This window comes from Elephas maximus, chromosome 4 (assembly GCF_024166365.1).
Source record: "Elephas maximus indicus isolate mEleMax1 chromosome 4, mEleMax1 primary haplotype, whole genome shotgun sequence".
NCBI classification, from domain to species: domain Eukaryota; kingdom Metazoa; phylum Chordata; class Mammalia; order Proboscidea; family Elephantidae; genus Elephas; species Elephas maximus.
Genome location: NC_064822.1, coordinates 112,987,486 through 113,008,936, shown reverse-complemented (window position 1 = coordinate 113,008,936; position 21,451 = coordinate 112,987,486). Strand labels below are relative to the sequence as shown.

General features: G+C 35.2%; 1 protein-coding gene across 1 annotated transcript; it reads right to left on the bottom strand.

Moving 5' to 3' along the window:
* Nucleotides 1–10,049: 10,049 nt before the first annotated feature.
* LOC126075612 (olfactory receptor 6C2-like) lies at nt 10,050–10,982 on the bottom strand. The gene has a single exon (XM_049883450.1). It carries the CDS (start codon nt 10,980–10,982, stop codon nt 10,050–10,052), a length of 933 nt encoding a protein of 310 aa, XP_049739407.1.
* Nucleotides 10,983–21,451: the final 10,469 nt, after the last annotated feature.

The following is a 21,451-nucleotide window of genomic DNA, read 5'->3' as shown; positions in this document are numbered from 1 at the left end:
AAACTGGTACTTCCTTTAGGAATTTTTTTTTTTTTACCTTTTTCTAAAAAGACATCTAGTTTCATGTTAATTTCTATGAATTTTTTATGTCATTGCTATTTTAATAAGATCTTGCTTTTTAATAAGAAAGATACTATTTTTATATTAATTTTCTACTTTTCTACCTATCTAAAATTTATTTGCTCCTACAGAATTTACCTATTTCACTGTTGTATTTTTCCTAGTGGTTACCCTGAGTATTTGACACAAATATTTAAGACTTTTTAAAATATCAATTTTTTGAGATAGTCACTGCTTTTATCCTCCTAAAGAAGAAAGATGCTTAGCGTATTTTTTTGTACACTTTTTGTTGCCATCCTCTTCTTCCCCTTTCACCACTATGTAAGATAAGGTTATGTAGGGCTTCACATCAAGATAGTTATAAACTTTTTTTTAATCATAAACTTAATTTTGGATGTTATTGTATAGAGGTTGATATCAAGATATTTGTACTTTCTTTTCAGGTTTATAAACACTGGCCTCCATGTTCATTTCTGCTTTTTATTCACCTTATTATTTTCTTGGATTCACTATGCCATTGATAAAAATTGTGGTATGCGCTTAGTGATTTCTTGACATTGGTTGTGAATAGTCACTTTTCATTCATCCTGGAAATTATTTCTATTTTGTCTCAAATATGAGTAATTCTTTGCTTTTTTTGCCTTGTCCAAAATACATTTTCCAAAGAATTAAAAGTTTGAGGAGAGAGGGAAAAGAGAGAGAGAAAGAGAGAGAAACACATAAGAGATAACGAATAAGAAATAGATCAAGAAAAAAAATAGTAAGAGTGTAGTTTTAAACATATTTATAGTAGTAATTACAGGTAATGATGTATTAAAGATTGCCAGACTAGAAAGTGAAATCCAACCATATAATGTGTGTAAGGACTCCAGATAATCACTTGTTGTTTGTAAGAATGTTTTCTGTAAGCACAGAAGATGACTAAAAGGTTAAAAAATTATGGCATGATGTATTGTACAAATACTAATCAAAAGAAGACTTTGGTTACTATACTATAATCAGGAAAAGGAAACTTTAAGCACTAAATTCTACTAGAGGTAAAGAGATCCATTTCATAATGTCAAAGGATCAATCTAACAAGAAGACATAACAATTGTAATTTTGTAAGCATCTTATAATATAGATTCAAAGCATATAAAGCCAAAGTTGTCAGAACTAAAAGAAGAAAAACCAATTCACTATCATTGCTGGATATTGGAACACAGCTTTCTTAGTAAAAGGCAAGAGTAGAAAAGGAAAAATCAGCTAGGATACAGATGATTTGAATAACTTGACATTATAGTCATGTTTACAGCACTAATCTTAACAAATGCTGAATATATATCTTTTCCAATACACATGTAACATTTATTAAAAGAATCCACATGCAAGGCAAGAACAAAAATCTCAACATTTTCAAAATAATAAAAAAGAATTGATACCTACCTAAACTAACACATTCAGAAGTAGAACAACGAAATAGACCCATAACAAAAAAAGAGATTGAAATGGTAATCAAAAAACTCCCAGCAAAAAAAAGCCCTGGCCCGGACGGCTTCACTGCAGAGTTCTACCAAACTTTCAGAGAAGAGTTAACACCACTAGTTCTGAAGGTATTCCAAAGCATAGAAAATGACGGAATACTACCCAACTCATTCTATGAAGCCACCATCTCCCTGGTACCAAAACCAGGTAAAGACATTACAAAAAAAGAAAATTATAGACCTATATCCCTCATGAACATTGATGCAAAAATCCTCAACAAAATTCTAGCCAATAGAATCCAACAACACATCAAAAAAATAATTCACCCTGATCAAGTGGGATTTATACCAGGTATGCAAGGCTGGTTTAATATCAGAAAAACCATTAATGTAATCCATCACATAAATAAAACAAAAGACAAAAACCACATGATCTTATCAATTGATGCAGAAAAGGCATTTGACAAAGTCCAACACCCATTTATGATAAAAACTCTTACCAAAATAGAAATGGAAGGAAAATTCCTCAACATAATTAAGGGCATCTATGCAAAGCCAACAGCCAATATCACCCTAAATGGAGAGAACCTGAAAGCATTTCCCCTGAGAACGGGAACCAGACAAGGATGCCCTTTATCACCGCTCTTATTCAACATCGTGCTGGAAGTCCTAGCCAGGGCAATTAGGTTAGACAAAGAAATAAAAGGTATCCAGATTGGCAAGGAGGAAGTAAAGTTATCACTATTTGCAGATGACATGATTATATACACAGAAAACCCTAAGGAATCCTGCAGAAAACTACTGAAACTAATAGAAGAGTTTGGCAGAGTCTCAGGTTATAAAATAAACATACAAAAATCACTTGGATTCCTCTACATCAACAAAAAGAACACCGAAGAGGAAATCACAAAATCAATACCATTCACTGTAGCCCCCAAGAAGATAAGATACTTAGGAATAAATCTTACCAAGGATGTAAAAGACCTATACAAAGAAAACTACAAAGCTCTACTACAAGAAATTCAAAAGGACATACTTAAGTGGAAAAACATACCTTGCTCATGGATAGGAAGACTTAACATAGTAAAAATATCTATTCTACCAAAAGCCACCTATACATTTAACACACTTCCGATCCAAATTCCAATGTCATATTTTAAGGGGATAGAGAAACAAATCACCAATTTCATATGGAAGGGAAAGAAGCCCCTGATAAGCAAAGCACTACTGAAAAAGAAGAAGAAAGTGGGAGGCCTCACTTTACCTGACTTCAGAACCTATTATACAGCCACAGTAGTCAAAACAGTCTGGTACTGGTACAACAACAGGCACATAGACCAATAGATCAGAATTGAGAACCCAGACATAGATCCATCCACGTATGAGCAGTTGATATTTGACAAAGGACCAGTGTCAATTAATTGGGGAAAAGATAACCTTTTTAACAAATGGTGCTGGCATAACTGGATATCCATTTGCAAAAAAATGAAACAGGACCCATACCTCACACCATGCACAAAAACTACTCCAAGTGGATCAAAAACCTAAACATAAAGACTAAAACGATAAAGATCATGGAAGAAAAAATAGGGACAACCTTAGGAGCCCTAATACAAGGCATAAACAGAATACAAAACATTACCAAAAATGATGAAGAGAAACCAGATAACTGGGAGCTCCTAAAAATCAAACACCTATGCTCATCTAAAGACTTCACCAAAAGAGTAAAAAGACCACCTACAGACTGGGAAAGAATTTTCAGCTATGACATCTCCGACCAGCGCCTGATCTCTAAAATCTACATGATTCTGTCAAAACTCAACCACAAAAAGACAAACAACCCAATCAAGAAGTGGGCAAAGGATATGAACACACATTTCACTAAAGAAGATATTCAGGCAGCCAACAGATACATGAGAAAATGCTCACGATCATTAGCCATTAGAGAAATGCAAATTAAAACTACGATGAGATTTCATCTCACACCAGCAAGGCTGGCATTGATCCAAAAAACACAAAATAATAAATGTTGGAGAGGCTGCGGAGAGATTGGAACTCTCATACAGTGCTGGTGGGAATGTAAAATGGTATAACCACTTTGGAAATCTATCTGGCGTTATCTTAAACAGTTAGAAATAGAACTACCATACAACCCAGAAATCCCACTCCTGGGAATATACCCTAGAGATACAAGAGCCTTCATACAAACAGATATATGCACACCCATGTTTATTGCAGCTCTGTTTACAATAGCAAAAAGTTGGAAGCAACCAAGGTGTCCATCAATGGATGAATGGTTAAATAAATTGTGATATATTCACACAATGGAATACTACGCATCAATAAAGAACAGTGACGAATCTCTGAAACATTTCATAACATGGAGGAACCTGGAAGGCATTATGCTGAGCGAAATTAGTCAGAGGCAAAAGGACAAATATTGTATAAGACCACTATTATAAAATCTTGAGAAATAGTAAACCTGAGAAGAACACATACTTTTGTGGTTACGAGGGGGGGAGGGAGGGAGGGTGGGAGAATGTTTTTTATTGATTAATCAGTAGATAAGAACTGCTTTAGGTGAAGGGAAAGACAACACTCAATACATGGAAGGTCAGCTCAATTGGACTGGACCAAAAGCAAAGAAGTTTCCGGGATAAAATGAATGCTTCAAAGGTCAGCGGAGCAAGGGCGGGGGTCTGGGGAACATGGTTTGAGGGGACTTCTAAGTCAATTGGCAAAATAATTCTATTATGAAAACATTCTGCATCCCACTTTGAAATGTGGCGTCTGGGGTCTTAAATGCTAACAAGCGGCCATCTAAGATGCATCAATTGGTCTCAACCCACCTGGAGCAAAGGAAAATGAAGAACACCAAGGCCACACGACAACTAAGAGCCCAAGAGACAGAAAGGGCCACATGAACCAGAGACCTACATCATCCTGAGACCAGAAGAACTAGTTGGTGCCCGGCCACAATCGATGACTGCCCTGACAGGGAGCACAGTAGAGGACCCCTGAGGGAGCAGGAGATCAGTGGGATACAGACCCCAAATTCTCATAAAAAGACCAAACTTAATGGTCTGACTGAGACTAGAGGAATCCCGGCAGCCATGCTCCCCAGACCTTCTGTTGGCACAGGACAGGAACCATCCCCGAAGACAACTCATCAGACATGAAAGAGACTGGTCAGCGGGTGGGAGAGAGACGCTGATGAAGAGTGAGCTAATTATATCAGGTGGACACTTGAGATTGTGTTGGCAACTCTTGTCTGGAGGGGGGAAGGGAGGATAGAGAGAGAGGGAAGCCGGCAAAATTGTCAAGAAAGGAGAGACTGAAAGGGCTGACTCAAGAGGGGGAGAGCAAGTGGGAGTAGGGAGTGAGATGTATGTAAACTTATATGTGACAGACTGATTGGATTTGTAAACGTTCACTTGAAGCTTAATAAAAGTTATAAAAAAAAAAAAAAAGAATTGAAGTGTTACAGAGCATGGTTTCTGACCAGGGTGGAATCAAACTAGAAATCAATAGCAGAAAGACATGGCTGTTGTTGGGTGCTGTCGAGTCAATTCCGACTCACAGCAACCCCACGTGAACTGCCCCATAGGGTTTTCCTGGCTGTAGTCTTTACTGAAACACGTCACCAGGCCTTCCTACTGCAGAGCCGCTGGGTAGGTTCCAACTACCAACCTTTCAGTTAGCAGCCAAGTGCATAACCATTGTGTCAGTAGGGCTCTACAGCAGAAAGACAAATATGGAAACTAATTAACATGCTCTAAATAAGTTGGGCCAAAGGAAAAAAAAATCACAATGTAAATCAAAATGTATTCTGAACTTAATTATAACAAAATATGACCTACCAAATTTGTGGAATTTAGGTAAAGCAGTGGTTAGAGGAAAATTTACATTTTAATACACATTTTAGAAATATGAAGTGTTGAAAACAATCAGAGACTAAAGTTTTCACTTTAAAAGGCTGCAAAAGGAACTAATCAAACCATGTAAAAAGGAAGGAAGAAAATCATGGTAAAAGCAGAAGCAATTTAATAGAAAAAATATAAAATAGAGAAAATAAAACTGAAAATTTTTTTTGGAAAGATATTAAATTGATAAACTTTTTTTTTTATAGGTGTAGTCAAGAAAATAAAAGAGAAAAAAACAGAAATTTTCCTAATCATAAAAGAAGTCATCACTAAAAGAATCTTAAGAGTACTTCATGAAAAACATCAGGCCAGAGAATTTCACTAGCTTCATAAATAATCATTGAAAAACACAACTGAACAAAAATGAGACAAAACTAAAGAGAAAATATGGTATTTCAGTATCTGTTCAAGTCATTGAAATCATGGTTAATACCATTCTCACAAAGACAATTAAGACTCAGGTGATTTCACTGGTAAATGCTTCTAAACACTTAAAGAAGAAAAAATACCCAATTTTGCATAAACTTATGCAGGGAAGAGAAAAAAAGAATTATTAACTTGTTTACATGGTGAGTATAACTTTGATACCAAAATTGGAAAGGACTTAGAAAGTAAAATATATTATTATTTCTCTCAGAATAAACAGAAGAATTATTATGATGATTATTTTTTCCTTAAATTTTTGGTAGAATTCCATAAAGCCATCTGGCCTTTGGCTTTTCAACCTCTTTGACTGTTATGTGTTGATTGAAATTATCTATTTCTTTCTGTGAATTTTTTTTTAATTAGTTGTTGAACTTTTAAACTCCAGAATTTCCAGTTGGTTCTTTTTGAAATGATTTCTCTTTATTGATATTCTCTATTTGTTAAGATATTGTCACCCACCCTACTTGTTTTAATTCTTTAAGCCTTTTTCCCTTTTTAGTTCTTTAAACATATTCATAATAACTGCTTCAAAGTCCAGTTTATGGGCCCCTTCAAAGGTAATTTCTCTTACTTGCTTTTTTTTTTTCTTCCTGTGTATTCATCAAGCCTTCTTCTTTCTTTGAGTGTGCCATAATTTTTTTTAAACCAAATATTTTAGAAAATATATTTTGTAGTAACTACGAATATGAGAACCCCTCATCCCTCAATAAGGCTCATTGTTGTTTTGTTTAGTGACTTGAATGGAATATTCTCAAACTTTCTATCTTCTCTGCAGTGAACAGACTCTATTGTAGTTCCTTATAGAGTACAGCCTTGGCATGTGCAGTCACCTTGGGATCACAGTGGTTTTTGCAGGGTTCGTTTGATGGTCTCTTTCCCTGATATCTTTGTTAAACTGTCTGTCTCTGTAGGTATCATACTCAGACAATTCATTGCCTGCTGATTGAGCTATTGCTCTTGATATTGCCCTGGGATATTAATTGCTCCACAGGCTGAACCAATTAAATTGGGTTCCTCATGCAGGGGAGTCTCTGAGGTCAGTCTTTGCGGTTTGTTCTGATCCTAGGAAGGCACACCTTAGCTGTTTCTTTCCCTGGTTCTCGCTGGTAAAAATTATAGCTGGTCTTTGATTTAGGCTTTTACTCTCATGGAGACGCCAGTCTCTTCGTATTTGCATTATTTTCAAGAGTGTCCTTAAACTGGAACTTCCTGTTCCAAATAAAACCAATTCCCTTGAGGAAAGCTTCAGAGCTGTCTGTACCCATGGTCTGCTTCTTCCCTGGGGAAAATCTCTGTGCCATTGCTCCAATGTTGAGGGCAAGGACAATGACCCATTTATCTTAGAGAAAGACGCTTACTTTATGGTTACTGTGCTGGGCAGAGGCAGTAGCTTCTGTTCTTCTTGACTTGCCTTTCCTGGCATAGAATTTCTGCCATATGAATTATTGGGAGCGAGGGCAATTGGGGCCTTGGTGTTTCTGGCCTGCCTTGCTGTGGGTAGGAGCCCTGGTGTCTCAGTTGTTAAGAGCTACTGTTGCTGTTATGGATTGAATTGAGTCCCCCAGAAATGTGTGCCAAGTTGGCTAGACCATGATTCCCAGTATTGTGTGGTTGTCCACCATTTTGCCATCTGAAATGATTTTTCTATGTGTTGTAAATCCTACCTCTATGATATTAATGAGGCTGGATCAGTGGCAGGACTCAATCTACAGGATTAGGTTGTGTCTTAAATCAACCTCTTTTGAGATCTAAAAGAGAGAAGTGAGCAGAGAGACGTGTGGTCCTCATACCACCAAGAAAGCAGCACCAGGAGCAGAGTGCATCTTTGGACTCAAAGTCCATGGCCTGAGAAGGTCCTAGAATAGGGGTAGATTGATGACAAGGAACTTCCTCCAGAGCTGAGAAAGAAACTGTTGTCCTGGAGCTGGCACCCTGAATTTGGACTTTTAGCCTCCTAGACTGTGATAGAATAAATTTCTCTTTGTTAAAGCCATCCACTTGTGATATTTTTGTTAGAGCAGCACTAGGTAACTAAGATAGCTGCTAACCAAAAGGCCAAAAGTTCAAATCCACCAGCCACTACTTGGAAACATTATACGGCAGTTCTACTCTGATTTATAGGGTCACTAAAAAAAAAAAAGAATTTTTTTTTTTTTTTTTTTATGAGTCAGAATCTACACAATGAGTAATGGTTTTTTTTTTTTTTTTTACTATGGGTAGAGCTTTCCTTCCTACAAGTCAGGATTGGGTTGAAAAAGAATGCCAGACCTTTCCCTTGCCCTTTCCTGGATTATATTTCTTGTAACATGGAGCTAAGGAGGATGAGAAATTCTGGCTGCTTGTCCCTCTTAGGAGTTACCATACTGAAGCTATCGGGAGAGGGTGCCCCATCTTACTGGCCAGTCCTGCCTGGTAGGGAGCTTCTATCCCACTGAGCTAAATGGGGTGGTAAGAGTAGGGAAGTAGCACAGTGTGGTTCTAATGCCACAGACTCTCATGTCTCTTACTAAGACTTAATAAGTTTTCTTGAATTAATATTTCATTTGCTTATACCCTTCCTGAGACTTAAATGGTTATTTAAAAAATAATTTTTACGAGTTGTGGATGTTTATTAGGGAGAGGGTTTGCAAAGTTCCTCACGCCACCTTTCCAGACATTGTCTGGCATGTTATATTTCACCTAATTACAGTTTTACCTCAGTAAAATCACATGCCTATTTTGCAGTTTTCATGATTTAAACAATGCCTGCATTTTGAATATGTGCACATTTCTAAGATGCCTCTTGAGGACATCTTGATGCTGAAGTATGTATTGCTGGAGCGTCACAAAATATAAGAACCACAAGTGGCGAAGTCAGATAAAAACGGATTTTCATACTGACTGTACCACTTATTAGAATTATTTCATTCTCCTGAATTTCAATTTAGCTATCTGTGAAGTGCAGATAGGATTTAAAGACTTACTTTCATGGGGGTTTAAAAAACAAAACAAAGCAAACAAACTAAAAAATAACAAATTATGCAATTAAAGAAACAGCTTTCAATTGTTAGTTTCCTCAAAACAAAACAAAACTAGTCACATCATAAAAGCCCGTTGCCATTGAATGGATTTCGACCAATAGTAACCCTATTGCAGAGAGTAGAAGTGCGCCCTAGGGTTTCCAATGCTGTAATCTTTCCAAGACCACCAAATCTTTCCCTCCCAGAACAGCTGTGGTTTTAAACCTGTGACCTTTTGGTTAGCAGCTGAGCACTTAATGTTTGTGCCACCAGGCCTCCTACAATCCAACACAGCAATTGCACTTTTGAATATTTATCCCAGAAATAAAAAAATGTATATTACATAAAAATTTGTATATGGATGTCGGTAGAAGCTTACTTATAATAGCCAAACCTGGAAATCACACAGCTATCCAGAATGAAGAAATAATTAAACAAACTGTGATACATCTATACCTTGGAATATTGGTCAGAAATAAAAAGGAATAGACAGTAGAGACATTTAACAACTCAAATGAATCTCCAGTAAATTTTGCTGAGTGAGAAAATATAATCCCAAAGCATTACATATTAGATAATTTAATTTGATGTCCTTCTTGAAGTGAAATTATATAAACGGTGAATAAATTAGTTGTTTTTAGCTGTCTGATAAGGGATAGGCCAGCACGAGATGACTAAGACAAGCATCTAGATGTGTTTGCAGCCCCGTAATCATTTTGATTTCTGATCATTCAGCTTGATAAAATATAAGCCACGAAAGGAAGAGAAATTTGAGAGTGTTGTTGTCTATTGTATCCCCAGTGTCTAAAATGGTAAAAAAAAAAAAAAAAAGCATAAAAAAAGAAAAAACTCCTCAGAATTTAGAATTGGAAAAGGCAATGAGCACAATGAGTGTATACAAAATATATGATGAACTCATCAAATCTGTTTATATAATTTTGTTTTGTTTGCAGTTTTGTCAAGGCTTATTTAAATGTGAAGTCATTATTTTGCTTCTTAAAAATGCATTATATTCTTTTAATGAGAAATGTATCCTGAAACAGTTTCCTTTCCGGGAAAGCAAAGAAACAAAACCTTAAAAAAAAAAAAGAAAAAAATATATATACACACACCCACACATATTTTGGGACTAGTCATCTTTTAGTAAAAACATGATTGCTCTACATTAGGAAATTTTCTTACTTCTTTAAGAACAATGCAATCCTTTTGATTGAGTCATTGAAGGCTTGTTTTACTTGCTTGTTCCTCAGGGTGTAAATGAATGGGTTCAGCATGGGGGCAATGGATGTAGTGAGAACCATCACACCCTTATTAATGGCCACTGAATTCTTTGCTGAGGGTTTGACATAGATGAAGATGCAGCTGCCATAGGTGATGGAAACCACAATCATGTGGGAAGAGCAGGTAGAAAATGCCTTTTTCCTTTGCTGGGCAGAAGGGAATTGAAGAATGGTCTTGATGATGTATACATAGGACAGGACAACACATACAAGAGTGGTGATAAAGGTCAACACAGCACAAACTATGACCACCTGCTCTATGAGCCATGTTTCTGAGCATGAGATCTTTAGGAGAGGGAATGCATCACAGACAAAATGGTCAATGACATTAGAGTCACAAAATTCCAGATTTAGGCCCAGGCTAAGTGGTGGGAGTATGATCAATAACCCAGCTGTCCAGCAATACAAGATGAGTCTTCTACAGACCTTGTTGTTGATGATGGTCACATAATATAGGGGTTTGCAGATGGCTACATATCGGTCATAGGACATGATGGCAAGAAGAAAAAATTCTGTTACACCAAAGAGGTCAGTAAAAAAAATTTGAATGATACAATCGTTGTATGTGATTGTCCTGTCACCAACTGAGATGTTGTAGAGGTATCTGGGAATACAAGCAGATGTAAAAGAGATTTCTAAAAAGGAGAAATTTTGTAGGAAAAAGTACATGGCAGTTTTAAGGTGAGAATTGATGAAAGTGAGGAAAATAATTGTTAGGTTCCCAGTTACGCTCAACATGTAGGTGAGAAATAGAAAGATAAAAATCACAACCTTCATTTGTGGGTCATTGGTCAGTCCCAGCAGGATAAATGTTATTGTGTTGTTTCTCATCATTGGCTTCTGACTTCTAATCAATCTGCATTTGACGTTAAAGATTTTTGATAGGATAATTAATGGTGGAAAATAATATGTAAACTATCCCACATGTATTAAAAAATTGATTACAAATATTATTAATACACTGGTTGTGTAAATTCTACAATTATGTATTTTTGGCTATTTCAGGAGAGATTAAAAAAAACAAAAAGCTTTCTCTACACCACACTACATCATTTTACTGGTTCATCCATGTCATATTTCCTTTGCAATTTATATTTTATCTACACCTTGCATTTGAGTTTTCCATATAGTTAGAACTGGCTGCTAATATTTTGTAAGATCAAGTGCTTTTCTACACTCATAGACTTAGTTATAAAGCTCAATCATAAAGCTTCTTGATCACCTTTATGTGTTTACTTAAAGTTTTGTTCTTGATAAAGTGCAAATATAACACAAGTAGTTTGGAGCTCACTATAGAGGTTCTAACCCTGGTGGCGTAGGGGTCAAGAGCTATGGCTGCTAACTAAAATGTTGGCAGTTCGAATCCACCCTGCGTTCCTTGGAAACCCTACCTAAGGGGCAGTTCCACTCTGTCCTATAGGGTTGCTATGAGTCAGAGTCAACTCGATGGCAATGGGTTTGAGTTTTTCTCCATAGAGGCTCTCCACATCCATTGCCTAAGATTTTGAGATCTAGCAGTAGTGCAATTTTAAAAATCATGTTTTCTTTAAACAACTTCCTTTTATCACCTCTTCCCCTGACTCTCCCTTATGATTTTCAGCTTACAATTTAAAATTTTAAACTTCTTTCCTGCTCTGCTGCAGAAGATAAGAATCTTTTTTATAAGAAATGTATTGTATTTCTATACAATGTTAGCATATGTGGAATCCAAAGTGGACGCGGATGTATAAGACATCATCACAAATATTTTTAGCTTTTAATCTCTTTAGTCAAGACTGAAAAACATTTCCAACATCTTATTATTGATACTACTAAACCTAAAAATTATTAGATTTCTCCAAGCCTACTTGCTTTCACTGTGATTCAGTTTTGTCATGTAAGAAATGTTTAAAAATTAAATATTTTCTATATAAAGCACTTATAGAATTATCTGACTGATAATGATTTTTATTTTTCAGTCATCATACAATCAGTCTTCAGGATGTTGTAATCATCTTTTTACCTCAACACTATAATAAAACAGTTTACACCAAAATTTATCAAAGACTTCCTTTTTGCTATATAAGTTTAGGAAATTCCTAAGTGGAATCTGGACTTTTTACCACACACTGTTCATAACATTCTCTCATATTTTACCTTAACACAACATACACTATTTTCTGCCACCTGTTTGCTTTCTAGTCATACTTACTTTGGACATGTTATCAGGAGAGACTGGAGAATGACATCATGCTTGGTAAAATAGAGGGTCAGCAAAAAAGAGGAAGGCCCTCAACAAGACAGGTTGACACAGTGGCTGAGACAGTGGGCTCAAACACAGCAACAATTGTGAGGATGGTGCAGGGCTGGAGAGCGTTCCATTCTGTCGTACATAGGGTCGCTGTAAATCAGAACTGACTCGATGACACCTAACAACAACAACAGCAACAATTTCTAGACATTTATTTTCTTTCTTGCCTTAATTGATAGTTGTCAGCTTTTGTCCTTAGTACTTCTTTACTTCCTAACATACTCACAGTCTTCGTGCACTTTCTTGAACTCTCGATCTCCAGAAAATGATTGCTCTTGAGAATATCAGTCATATAGCCAAGTGCTCTAAGGTCCAAAATGTAAAAAAAAAAAAAAAAATTTTTTTTTTTTTGACACATGAAGTCCAAAATGGAACTCTTGATTTTCAACGCTCTCGCCCTATTTCTTCTCTGTGTTTTTCGTACTAAAAGTCCTACAAAAAAAAAATACCAAACCCACTGCCGTCGAATCGATTCTGACTCATAGCAACCCTACAGGAAAGAGTAGAACTGCCCCATAGAGTTTCCAAGGAGTGCCTGGGGGATTCAAACTGCCGACCTTTTGGTTAGCTGCCGTAGCACTTAACCACTATGCCACCAGGGTTTCCAAAACTCATAAGTAATATTTATTGAGACTTTAAAGGATAAATGTTGTTATGGTAGATATTCAAATAAACTCTTTACAGGAATTATCTATCTCCCCTCCAACTCTCTGTTTTCCCTCTCCATCCCTGTGTCCAGTACCCAGTCCTAACTTGGGATATGCAAGCTTCCTGGTTTTTAGTTTGAGTTTTCAGATATTTGTGTGTGGTAGTTAGTTCTTCATATTATCAAGTTATACCACTTCTGAATGACCTCCTAACCATTGTTGCTTAAAATAATCTTCTTAATGACCACACATTATCCAAGTTTAAAGCACTCTAATAATGATATTTCATTAATATTCACATTAGAACTCACATTTCTAAACTTTATACAGTTGGGAAAGATTCAATTATTAGAAACAAGTAGGACCCAAGTCTCAAAAGAGAAAAGGTAACTGTAATGACAGAATTTATCATACTTACCCTTCTGGCAGCTAATCATTGTCTTTTTACCCTTCTGGCAGCTAATCATTGTCTTAGTCTATGAGTTATTTAATTACAGCCGTATTTACAGCTACAATTTGAAAATGAATGTAACGTTGGAGGATAGCATGAGGATTTCTGGTCACAACTCATTGAATCTGGTCACTCCCCAAATCACAACAGCCTGGGAGTACATAACCCCCTTGAATTTGCTATCAGTTGCAAAGTATGGTGTATGTCGGATGACTGACAATGCACATCAATTGCATAAACTCTCTTACAGTAGATGTCTCGCTATCACAGACTCAGAAAATATTTTCTTTTACTCCTCATCCCTGAAAAGAAAAGCTAGTTCCTTTGAAGTAGCTTTGGAAGGGTTGATGTTCTGAACTATCTTTGCTCAGAGAAGGGTTTTCCAGTCTCAAGTCTGATCTTTTTTTATTTGTCAAATCTGTGACAAAATTAAAAAACAAAAATGCCCTTAGTGACCAGGTCTAAAGATCACTAATGAATCATCTGTGTAATGAACTTTGGGGAAACAAACTTAGCACGGTAACAGTAGGGACATACCCTTTAGAGGCAGGATAGGGCATCAGAAGCATTTAAAACACATTGGTAGGAAAACAGTAAGAATGTAGCTTGAAAAAAACAAACAAACAAAAAACCTCTTCTAGTTTATTTTTTTTTTAGTCATTCCTATCATGTAAGGTAACTAACATCATAGATCTTTATTTTCTTTTTACCAATTTTTCATAAAATGTATGAATTGTATATACTTAAGACATTTGATTAGATAAGCAAAAACAGAAAAAACGAAGGGAAAACAACTAGAAAAATGGCTTAAAGTAGATATAACAAAATCTGCTGTTTTTGATCATATTTTTCCATAATTTTGTGCTGCAAATATACCCACTCATGTAACATAATATTTACACATGGATGAACATTAAATTAAAAAATGTGTATTGAGATATTTACCTTAAATTTATATGAACCTATTTTTATAATTGGAGCTCTGGTGGCATAGTGATTAAATGTTACAGCTGCTAACCAAAAGGTGACCAGTTTGAACCCACCAGCCGCTCCTTGGAAACTCTATGGGCAGTTCTACCCTTTCCTATGAGGGTCACTATGAGTCGGAATGGACTTGATGGCAACAAGTTTTTATTTATGCAACTAATTATTAATATCTGTCATTTTAATTCCATTTAATCTCAGTCCATTGTATTAATGTATCCTCGGAGTTTAAACCAAAATTTATTGTTGTAAATTTACACTGTCCTCAATGTTTCACCGTTTTTAAATATCACTCTACGGATATCCAATGATTTATTCAATTACTACCTAAAATCTTTAAAGATTATTTCACATTTTTCACAATAATAGAAAAATCTGCAAGATGAATGCTTATGAAATCATTTTTTGCATATCGTCAAAATAATTGCTAGAATTGAAATTTCTTTAAAAAATTGATGTTCAGATTTAGAACAATAACATATTAATAGTATAAATAGATAGATAGCCACTGTCGCATTGACTTCAACTCATGGTGACCTTATGTACAACAGAACAAAATGTTGCCTGGTCCTGCATCTTCTTCATGATCGGCGGCATGCTTGAGTCCTTTGTTGCAGCTACTGTGCCAGTTCATCTCACTGAGGGTCTCCCACACTGAGGGTGTCTCTTGCCTTCATTGGCTCTCTATTTCACCAAATATGATGTCCTCCTCTAGCAATCGATCCTTCCAGATGACATGTCCAAAATAAACAAGTTGCATAATATTTTGTTGTGATTCATAAGGTTTTCATTGGTTAATTTTTGGAAGTAGATTGCCAGGCCTTTCTTCCTAGTCTGCCTTAGTCTGAAATCTCCACTTAATCCTGCTACCATAGTGACCTGCAGGTATTTGAAATATCAGTGGCATAGCTTCCAGGATCATAGCAACACACATGACACCACAGTATGACAAACTGACAGATGGGTGGTAGATTACTGTTATAAAATATAGTAATTAATAGGTTCCTTCAAGTCAAGTGTGTATGAGTGTCTGTACATGTGCTCATCAGGAATGTGCATCTTTTCTTCCTTTATATAATTATTGCCTTAATTAAATCATGGACTAATATGGGTCAAGGCTGGCTCACAGATTTATTGGCATATGATTTACATACAATAAAATGCACCATCTTTAATTTTTTAGTTTGGCGAATTTTGACAAATGTATCCACCTAACTAGTCACTACCACCACAGGAGACACAGAGCATGTCCATCTCCCCCAAATGTTTCTTTTGTCCCTTCCTAGTTAACCCTGGCCTCATTCTCAGGAACCAGTGATCTGCTGAAGACAATATAAATTGGACTAGATTTGTCTTATGTTTTATATGCATGGAATCGTACATGGCATCTTTCTCTTATAGCACTTTTGAGATTCATTCTTGTTACTGTGTGTATAAGCAGTTCATTTGTGTTTATCAGAAATATTCCCATGGTTTAGACATCACGATTTCTTGTTCAACACAAGATAGACTTTTTGACTGTCTCTGAGATTTGGCTACTGTGTTTAAAGGTGCTTTAAACATTCATATACAAATTTTTGTATGGGTATGTATTTTTATTTCTCTCAGGTAAATATCTAGGTCTGCAATTGTTGGATCAAATGGAAAGTATATATTTTACTGCTTAACAGTTATGTTTAATGGTTTTCCAGAGTAGTTGTGACACTTGAATTTCCCAGCAACGATGTGTGAGATTTTTAGTTGATATATATCATTGACAATTTTTTCAGTCTTTTTCATTTTAGTCATTCTAATGAATGCATTTTGATGTGTCTTTGTGGTTTTTATTTTCCTTTCTTTGATGACTAATGTTGAAAATCTTTTATATGATTTCTTGCTATTCATCTATCTTCTTTTATGAAATGTACTTTCAAATATTTTGCCCGTTTTTATTAGGTCTTGTTTTCTTATTATGGAGCTTGTAAATATTATTTTTATACTAAAAAGAAAAAAAAAGAATTCCCTTTGCGTTGATTCTGACTCACAGGGAACCTACAGGACAGAGTAGAACTGCCCCAAAGTGCAGCTGGTGGATTCAAACTGCTGACCTTTTGGTTAACAGCCAGGCTCTTAACCACTGTGCAACCAGGGCACCATTCTTTTTTTACTGCACATATATTTGTAGTGTCAATATATTCTCCCAATTTCAGGCTTATATATATATATTTTTTTTTCTGGGAGTCTTACAAAATGTGAGAGTTTTGAATTTTGATGAAGTCAAATTTATCCATATTTTTCTTTTCAAGTTTTGTGCTTTTTCTGTGTCCTTTCTAGATCTTTGTCTGCCACAAGATTCCAAGTATTTTCTGTGTTTTCTTGTAGTTATTACATTTTGGGCTATGATCCATTTGGGGCGTGATAATTTTTGTGGGTGGTGTCAGGAATGGTTCAGATTGAGGTTATTTAATATCAAAATAGTTGTGATTTTTCTCCATATAACGTATTGTGTATGATTTCAACCCTTTTAAATTTATTGAAAAGAGTAAAAAACCCATTGCCATAGAGTTGATTCTGACTTATAGTGATCCTATGCCTCTTAGCGTTTCCAGGGGGTGCCTAGGTGGATTTGAACTGCCAACCTCTTGATTAGCTGCAGTAGCTCTTAACCACAACGCCACCAGGGTTTCCTTAAATTTATTGAGACTTGTTTTATTGTCTATCTTGGTGAATATTCTGTGGGCCCTTGAAAAGATTATATGTTCTGCTGTTCTTGGATGGTGGGTTCTACAAATATCAATTTGGTCAGGTTGGTTGATTGTCTATTTCCAGTCTTTTATGAAGATATCTTGTCTAGATTTTCTATCAGTTGCTGAGAGAAGGGTAATACAATCTCTTATCTGTGAGTATGCATTTGTCTATTTCTTCTTTTAATTATATCAGTTTATGATTTCTGTACTTAGAAGTTCTATTTTTAACTCCTTACATGTTTAGGGTCGCTGTGCCTATTGATTGATTGATTGAATAACTTACTATTATATCCAATATCTGCCTTTAGTCTCTGTTCTGAAATCTAAAGTTGTCTGATACTAATACAGCCACTCCAGCTTTGTTTTGGCTAGTGTTTCCATGGTAATTAAAAAAAATTTTTTTTTCTTTAACCTATATATTTATTTCTATTCAAAGTATTATATATGGCATATTGTTTCATTTTTTAAAATCCTATTTGATAAATTCTTTCTTTTAATAAGGATATGTGATTATTGGTTATGGTTGGTTTTAAATTTACCATCTTGCTGTTAGTTTTCTGTCCTGTTCTTTCTTGCTTTTTGTCTCTTTTTCTAACTTCTTTTGGACTAAGTACTTTTATGGTTCCACCTTACTCTGTCCTACAGGGTCGCTACAAGTTAGAATTTACTCAATGACAGTGGGTTTTTTTTTTTTTAATATCCCTTATTTTTCATTAATTATGCCATTTCTGGGTGTGGTTGCTCTACAGTTTACAATATACGTTTCTAACTTACTGCAATCTGCCTGCAAATAATATCATACCATTTCATATATTATAGAATAATTTTATAATTATATCCTTCCAATTCCCCCCTCTTGGCCTTTGTGCTATTTTTGTCTTTCATCTTAATTCTGTGTATGTTATAATCCCAACAGTACATTTTTATTTTTTTATGTATAGTCAATTATCTTTGAAAAATCTTTTTAGAAGGGGAAAAACATCTTTTATATATACCCACATGTTTTTCACTTCTCTTCTTTGTTCTTGTGTCAGATCCATGTTGTCCTCTGGATTTTTCCTTCTGTTTAGGGGAATGATTTTACTCCTTTGTCTTCTGGCCAGCAATGTTTTTGACGAAAAGCAAACTGCCATTCCTATATTTGCTCCTGTGTAAATAGTGTGCCTTTTCCCTGGTATCTGCTTTTGAGATTCTTTTTCACTGGTGTTCAGTCCTTTTATTATGACATGCTTTAATCTGTCTGTGAGTTTATTTTGCTGGGAGTTCACTGAGCTTTTAGAACCTGTAGGGTTTTAGTTCTCATTACATGTGTAAAAGTTTCTGTTCTTAAAATACCTTTCGCCCCCGTTCATCCTTTCATTCTAGACCTCCATTTACACATATACAATGATTGCTCGCTTTTTCCGCATGTCATAGAGACACCGTTGATTTCTGTCAGTGCTTTTCTTCCTGTATGCTTTGATTTAGGTCATTTAGGCTGCTATATTTTCAATTTCAGTAGTCTTTATTATTCAATATATTACCTGCTGTTACTCCCATCCAGTGAACTCTTCATTTCAAGTGTTGTATATTTCATCTCTGTAAAATTTTTTTTTTTTTAAGTTCCATATGCTTCTTTCTCATATCTTCTGTTTCTCTCTTCAGTTTTTCTTTTAGATACTTGGTTATATTGAGCATATTTATAATATTTGTTTTAAACCCTTTGTTTCGGCTGTCATTTCTGGAGCTCTTTCAAATGACTGAATTTATTACTGATTTGAGCCATGTTTTCATGGTTATTGGCTAATTTTAATATATAGATATATACATATATCTATATATATATGCACATATCTATAGTTTGTTTTATTTAATATTGAAAATTGTGACTGCTATGTGGATGAGTTTCTGGATTTTGTTGTTGTAGCTATTTTTTGAGTACTATATTTTGTTCATGCAGCAGTACCCCTGCTTGATCCATTTTATACTTCTTTTTAAGATTTGTTTTTCAGCAGCTAGAATAATTTGTATTATGAGAATAATTTAGGCTTGCTTTTAAGGCATGACTTTCCTGGAGTCTCTACCTAATGCCCTGAGTTTTCAATGAGGCTATTTCAATCTGGTTTATTGAAACTGCACTACCTTGCAACCCTATTTGTTTTTTGAAATATGTTCTAGTTAAGCTCATTGGTCATTCCTTGTGCAGCCTCATAGAGTTTTATCCTACACATGAATGGCTTAGTAGTCTGCAAAGACAGAAGGAGACCACAATGTAGGTTTTGGCACACTTTTGCTCTGTAGCTCCTTTCTCCGGTCACATCAACCCCCTTGAACTCCAAGGTCTGTCTTAATTCAGTAAGTTTTCAGTGCCCTCACTTACTCCGTTCTATCTTATACTGACTCATCTGATTGATGACTTTGGGGAAAATCTTGATCATACTTGACTTAGAATTCTGGTATGCCTAATCAATTACTTTGTGAAGCTGTCTATCTTCAATAACACGCATATTTCTTCCTTGCTATGTCTTAAGTAATCTTCTGCAGAAGATACTACAAAATTTCTGCCTTGACTTCAATCTGTGTGGGAAACTAGTCATAAAAAAAAAAAAAAACTTCATAGGATATGTTAAAGGAGATAACTGTCGCTATAAATCAAGCAGTGTTTTTGACTGCATTTTTTTGTCATTACCTCCATCTTTCTGCACTTTTGTCTTATTTTTTAGTTGATTCTAAACTTGTTTCAGGAAGCGATAGGTGGTTTTATTACGTCCCGAGTTCCCAAAGGGGTAGAAAATGCTAAAATCTCTCTTAATCTCTACCCAAAACCTTTTTGTAGAGTAACCAACTGTTACCAGTTTGATGAGTATGCTTCGAGATCATATACTATCTGTTTACATGACAGGCTTAAAGCATATATATATTCACATGTTACATCCTAAGATCTCAGCTGCTAACCAAAATGTCAGCAGTTTGAATCTACCCACTACTTGAAAACCCTGTGGAACAGTTCTACTCTGTGTATAGGGTCACTATGAGTTGGAATCAATTTGATGGCCACTTTTTTAAAATTATATGTTTATTGTATAGCCGATTGCCTCATTCGAATATAAATTTTACATTTATTGCTATGTCAGTAAGGAGAACTTTTTATAAAATCTAACAAAAATATAACGAACATCTTATATGTAGCTAGATTAAAATGGTTTAAAGATAACTCAGTGACTGAAACAAAATTTGGGAAAGAATAGAAAAATTCTGGAAAGAATAGAAAATATATATAAAAGAAACACAAAAACTAGATGATGAAGGTGAGTATGTGACCACAAAATATAAGGGCTCTAAATAGGTTATGTAAAATTATTAAATCAGTCTTCCCAATCAGATTGGGTACAAAATAACATGAAAACAGAGATGACAAACACATGAACATGAAATGTGTACAAAAATGCAATATATCTAAATCTTGACTTTAAAATAAATGGATAGATTTCCTGTCTCATGTAACGGCTGCTTATGAAATTTGGGCTGTGACATGAATGAATATAATTCTAAGGGATAAAGGTGGACCAGAAGTCAAAGATCCTCATGTAGAATTGAAGCCAATTTTGCACCAAGCTTTGAGCTTGGTTTAAGGTGTTTTCATATTATTAACCAGGGTCTTGGAAGAAGCCAAACAAAAATCCTTTCCATAGAATGATAACATTATTCCAGCTTCAATTTTTAAATAATTCTGCAAAAACAATGTCTAGGATATGGGGAAACATTAACAGACATATTAAAAGGAAAAACACCATCTGGGAGAAATGGACAACAGAAACAGACACGTGCTACTTCAGATGATGGAAATACAAGCCACAGACTGCAAAAATAGTATGTTCAAAGAAACACAAGTTTAAAAAAAATTACAGAAAACTCTGAAAGGCAGCATGGTAGATTAGAAAAAATAAGCAAATAGTTTTAATTCTAGTGAAATCACAAAAAATGTATAAAAAAGGGTATAATGTATAACTCACAAACTAATGGAGAAATCTCAAAGGTGAAAAAAGAAACATATGAAAGTACCTAAGAACAGGGCAGATTAAAAAAAAAAAAAAAGTTTTACATTAAAACAAATGGGCTTCAGAGAAACCAGCCAGACAATGAGACTGTGTTTTGAAAAAGTCAACCTAAATACAGAGTTTGGGAAGTTTACTCTGCACGTGTAAACTGTACCTCATATCCCC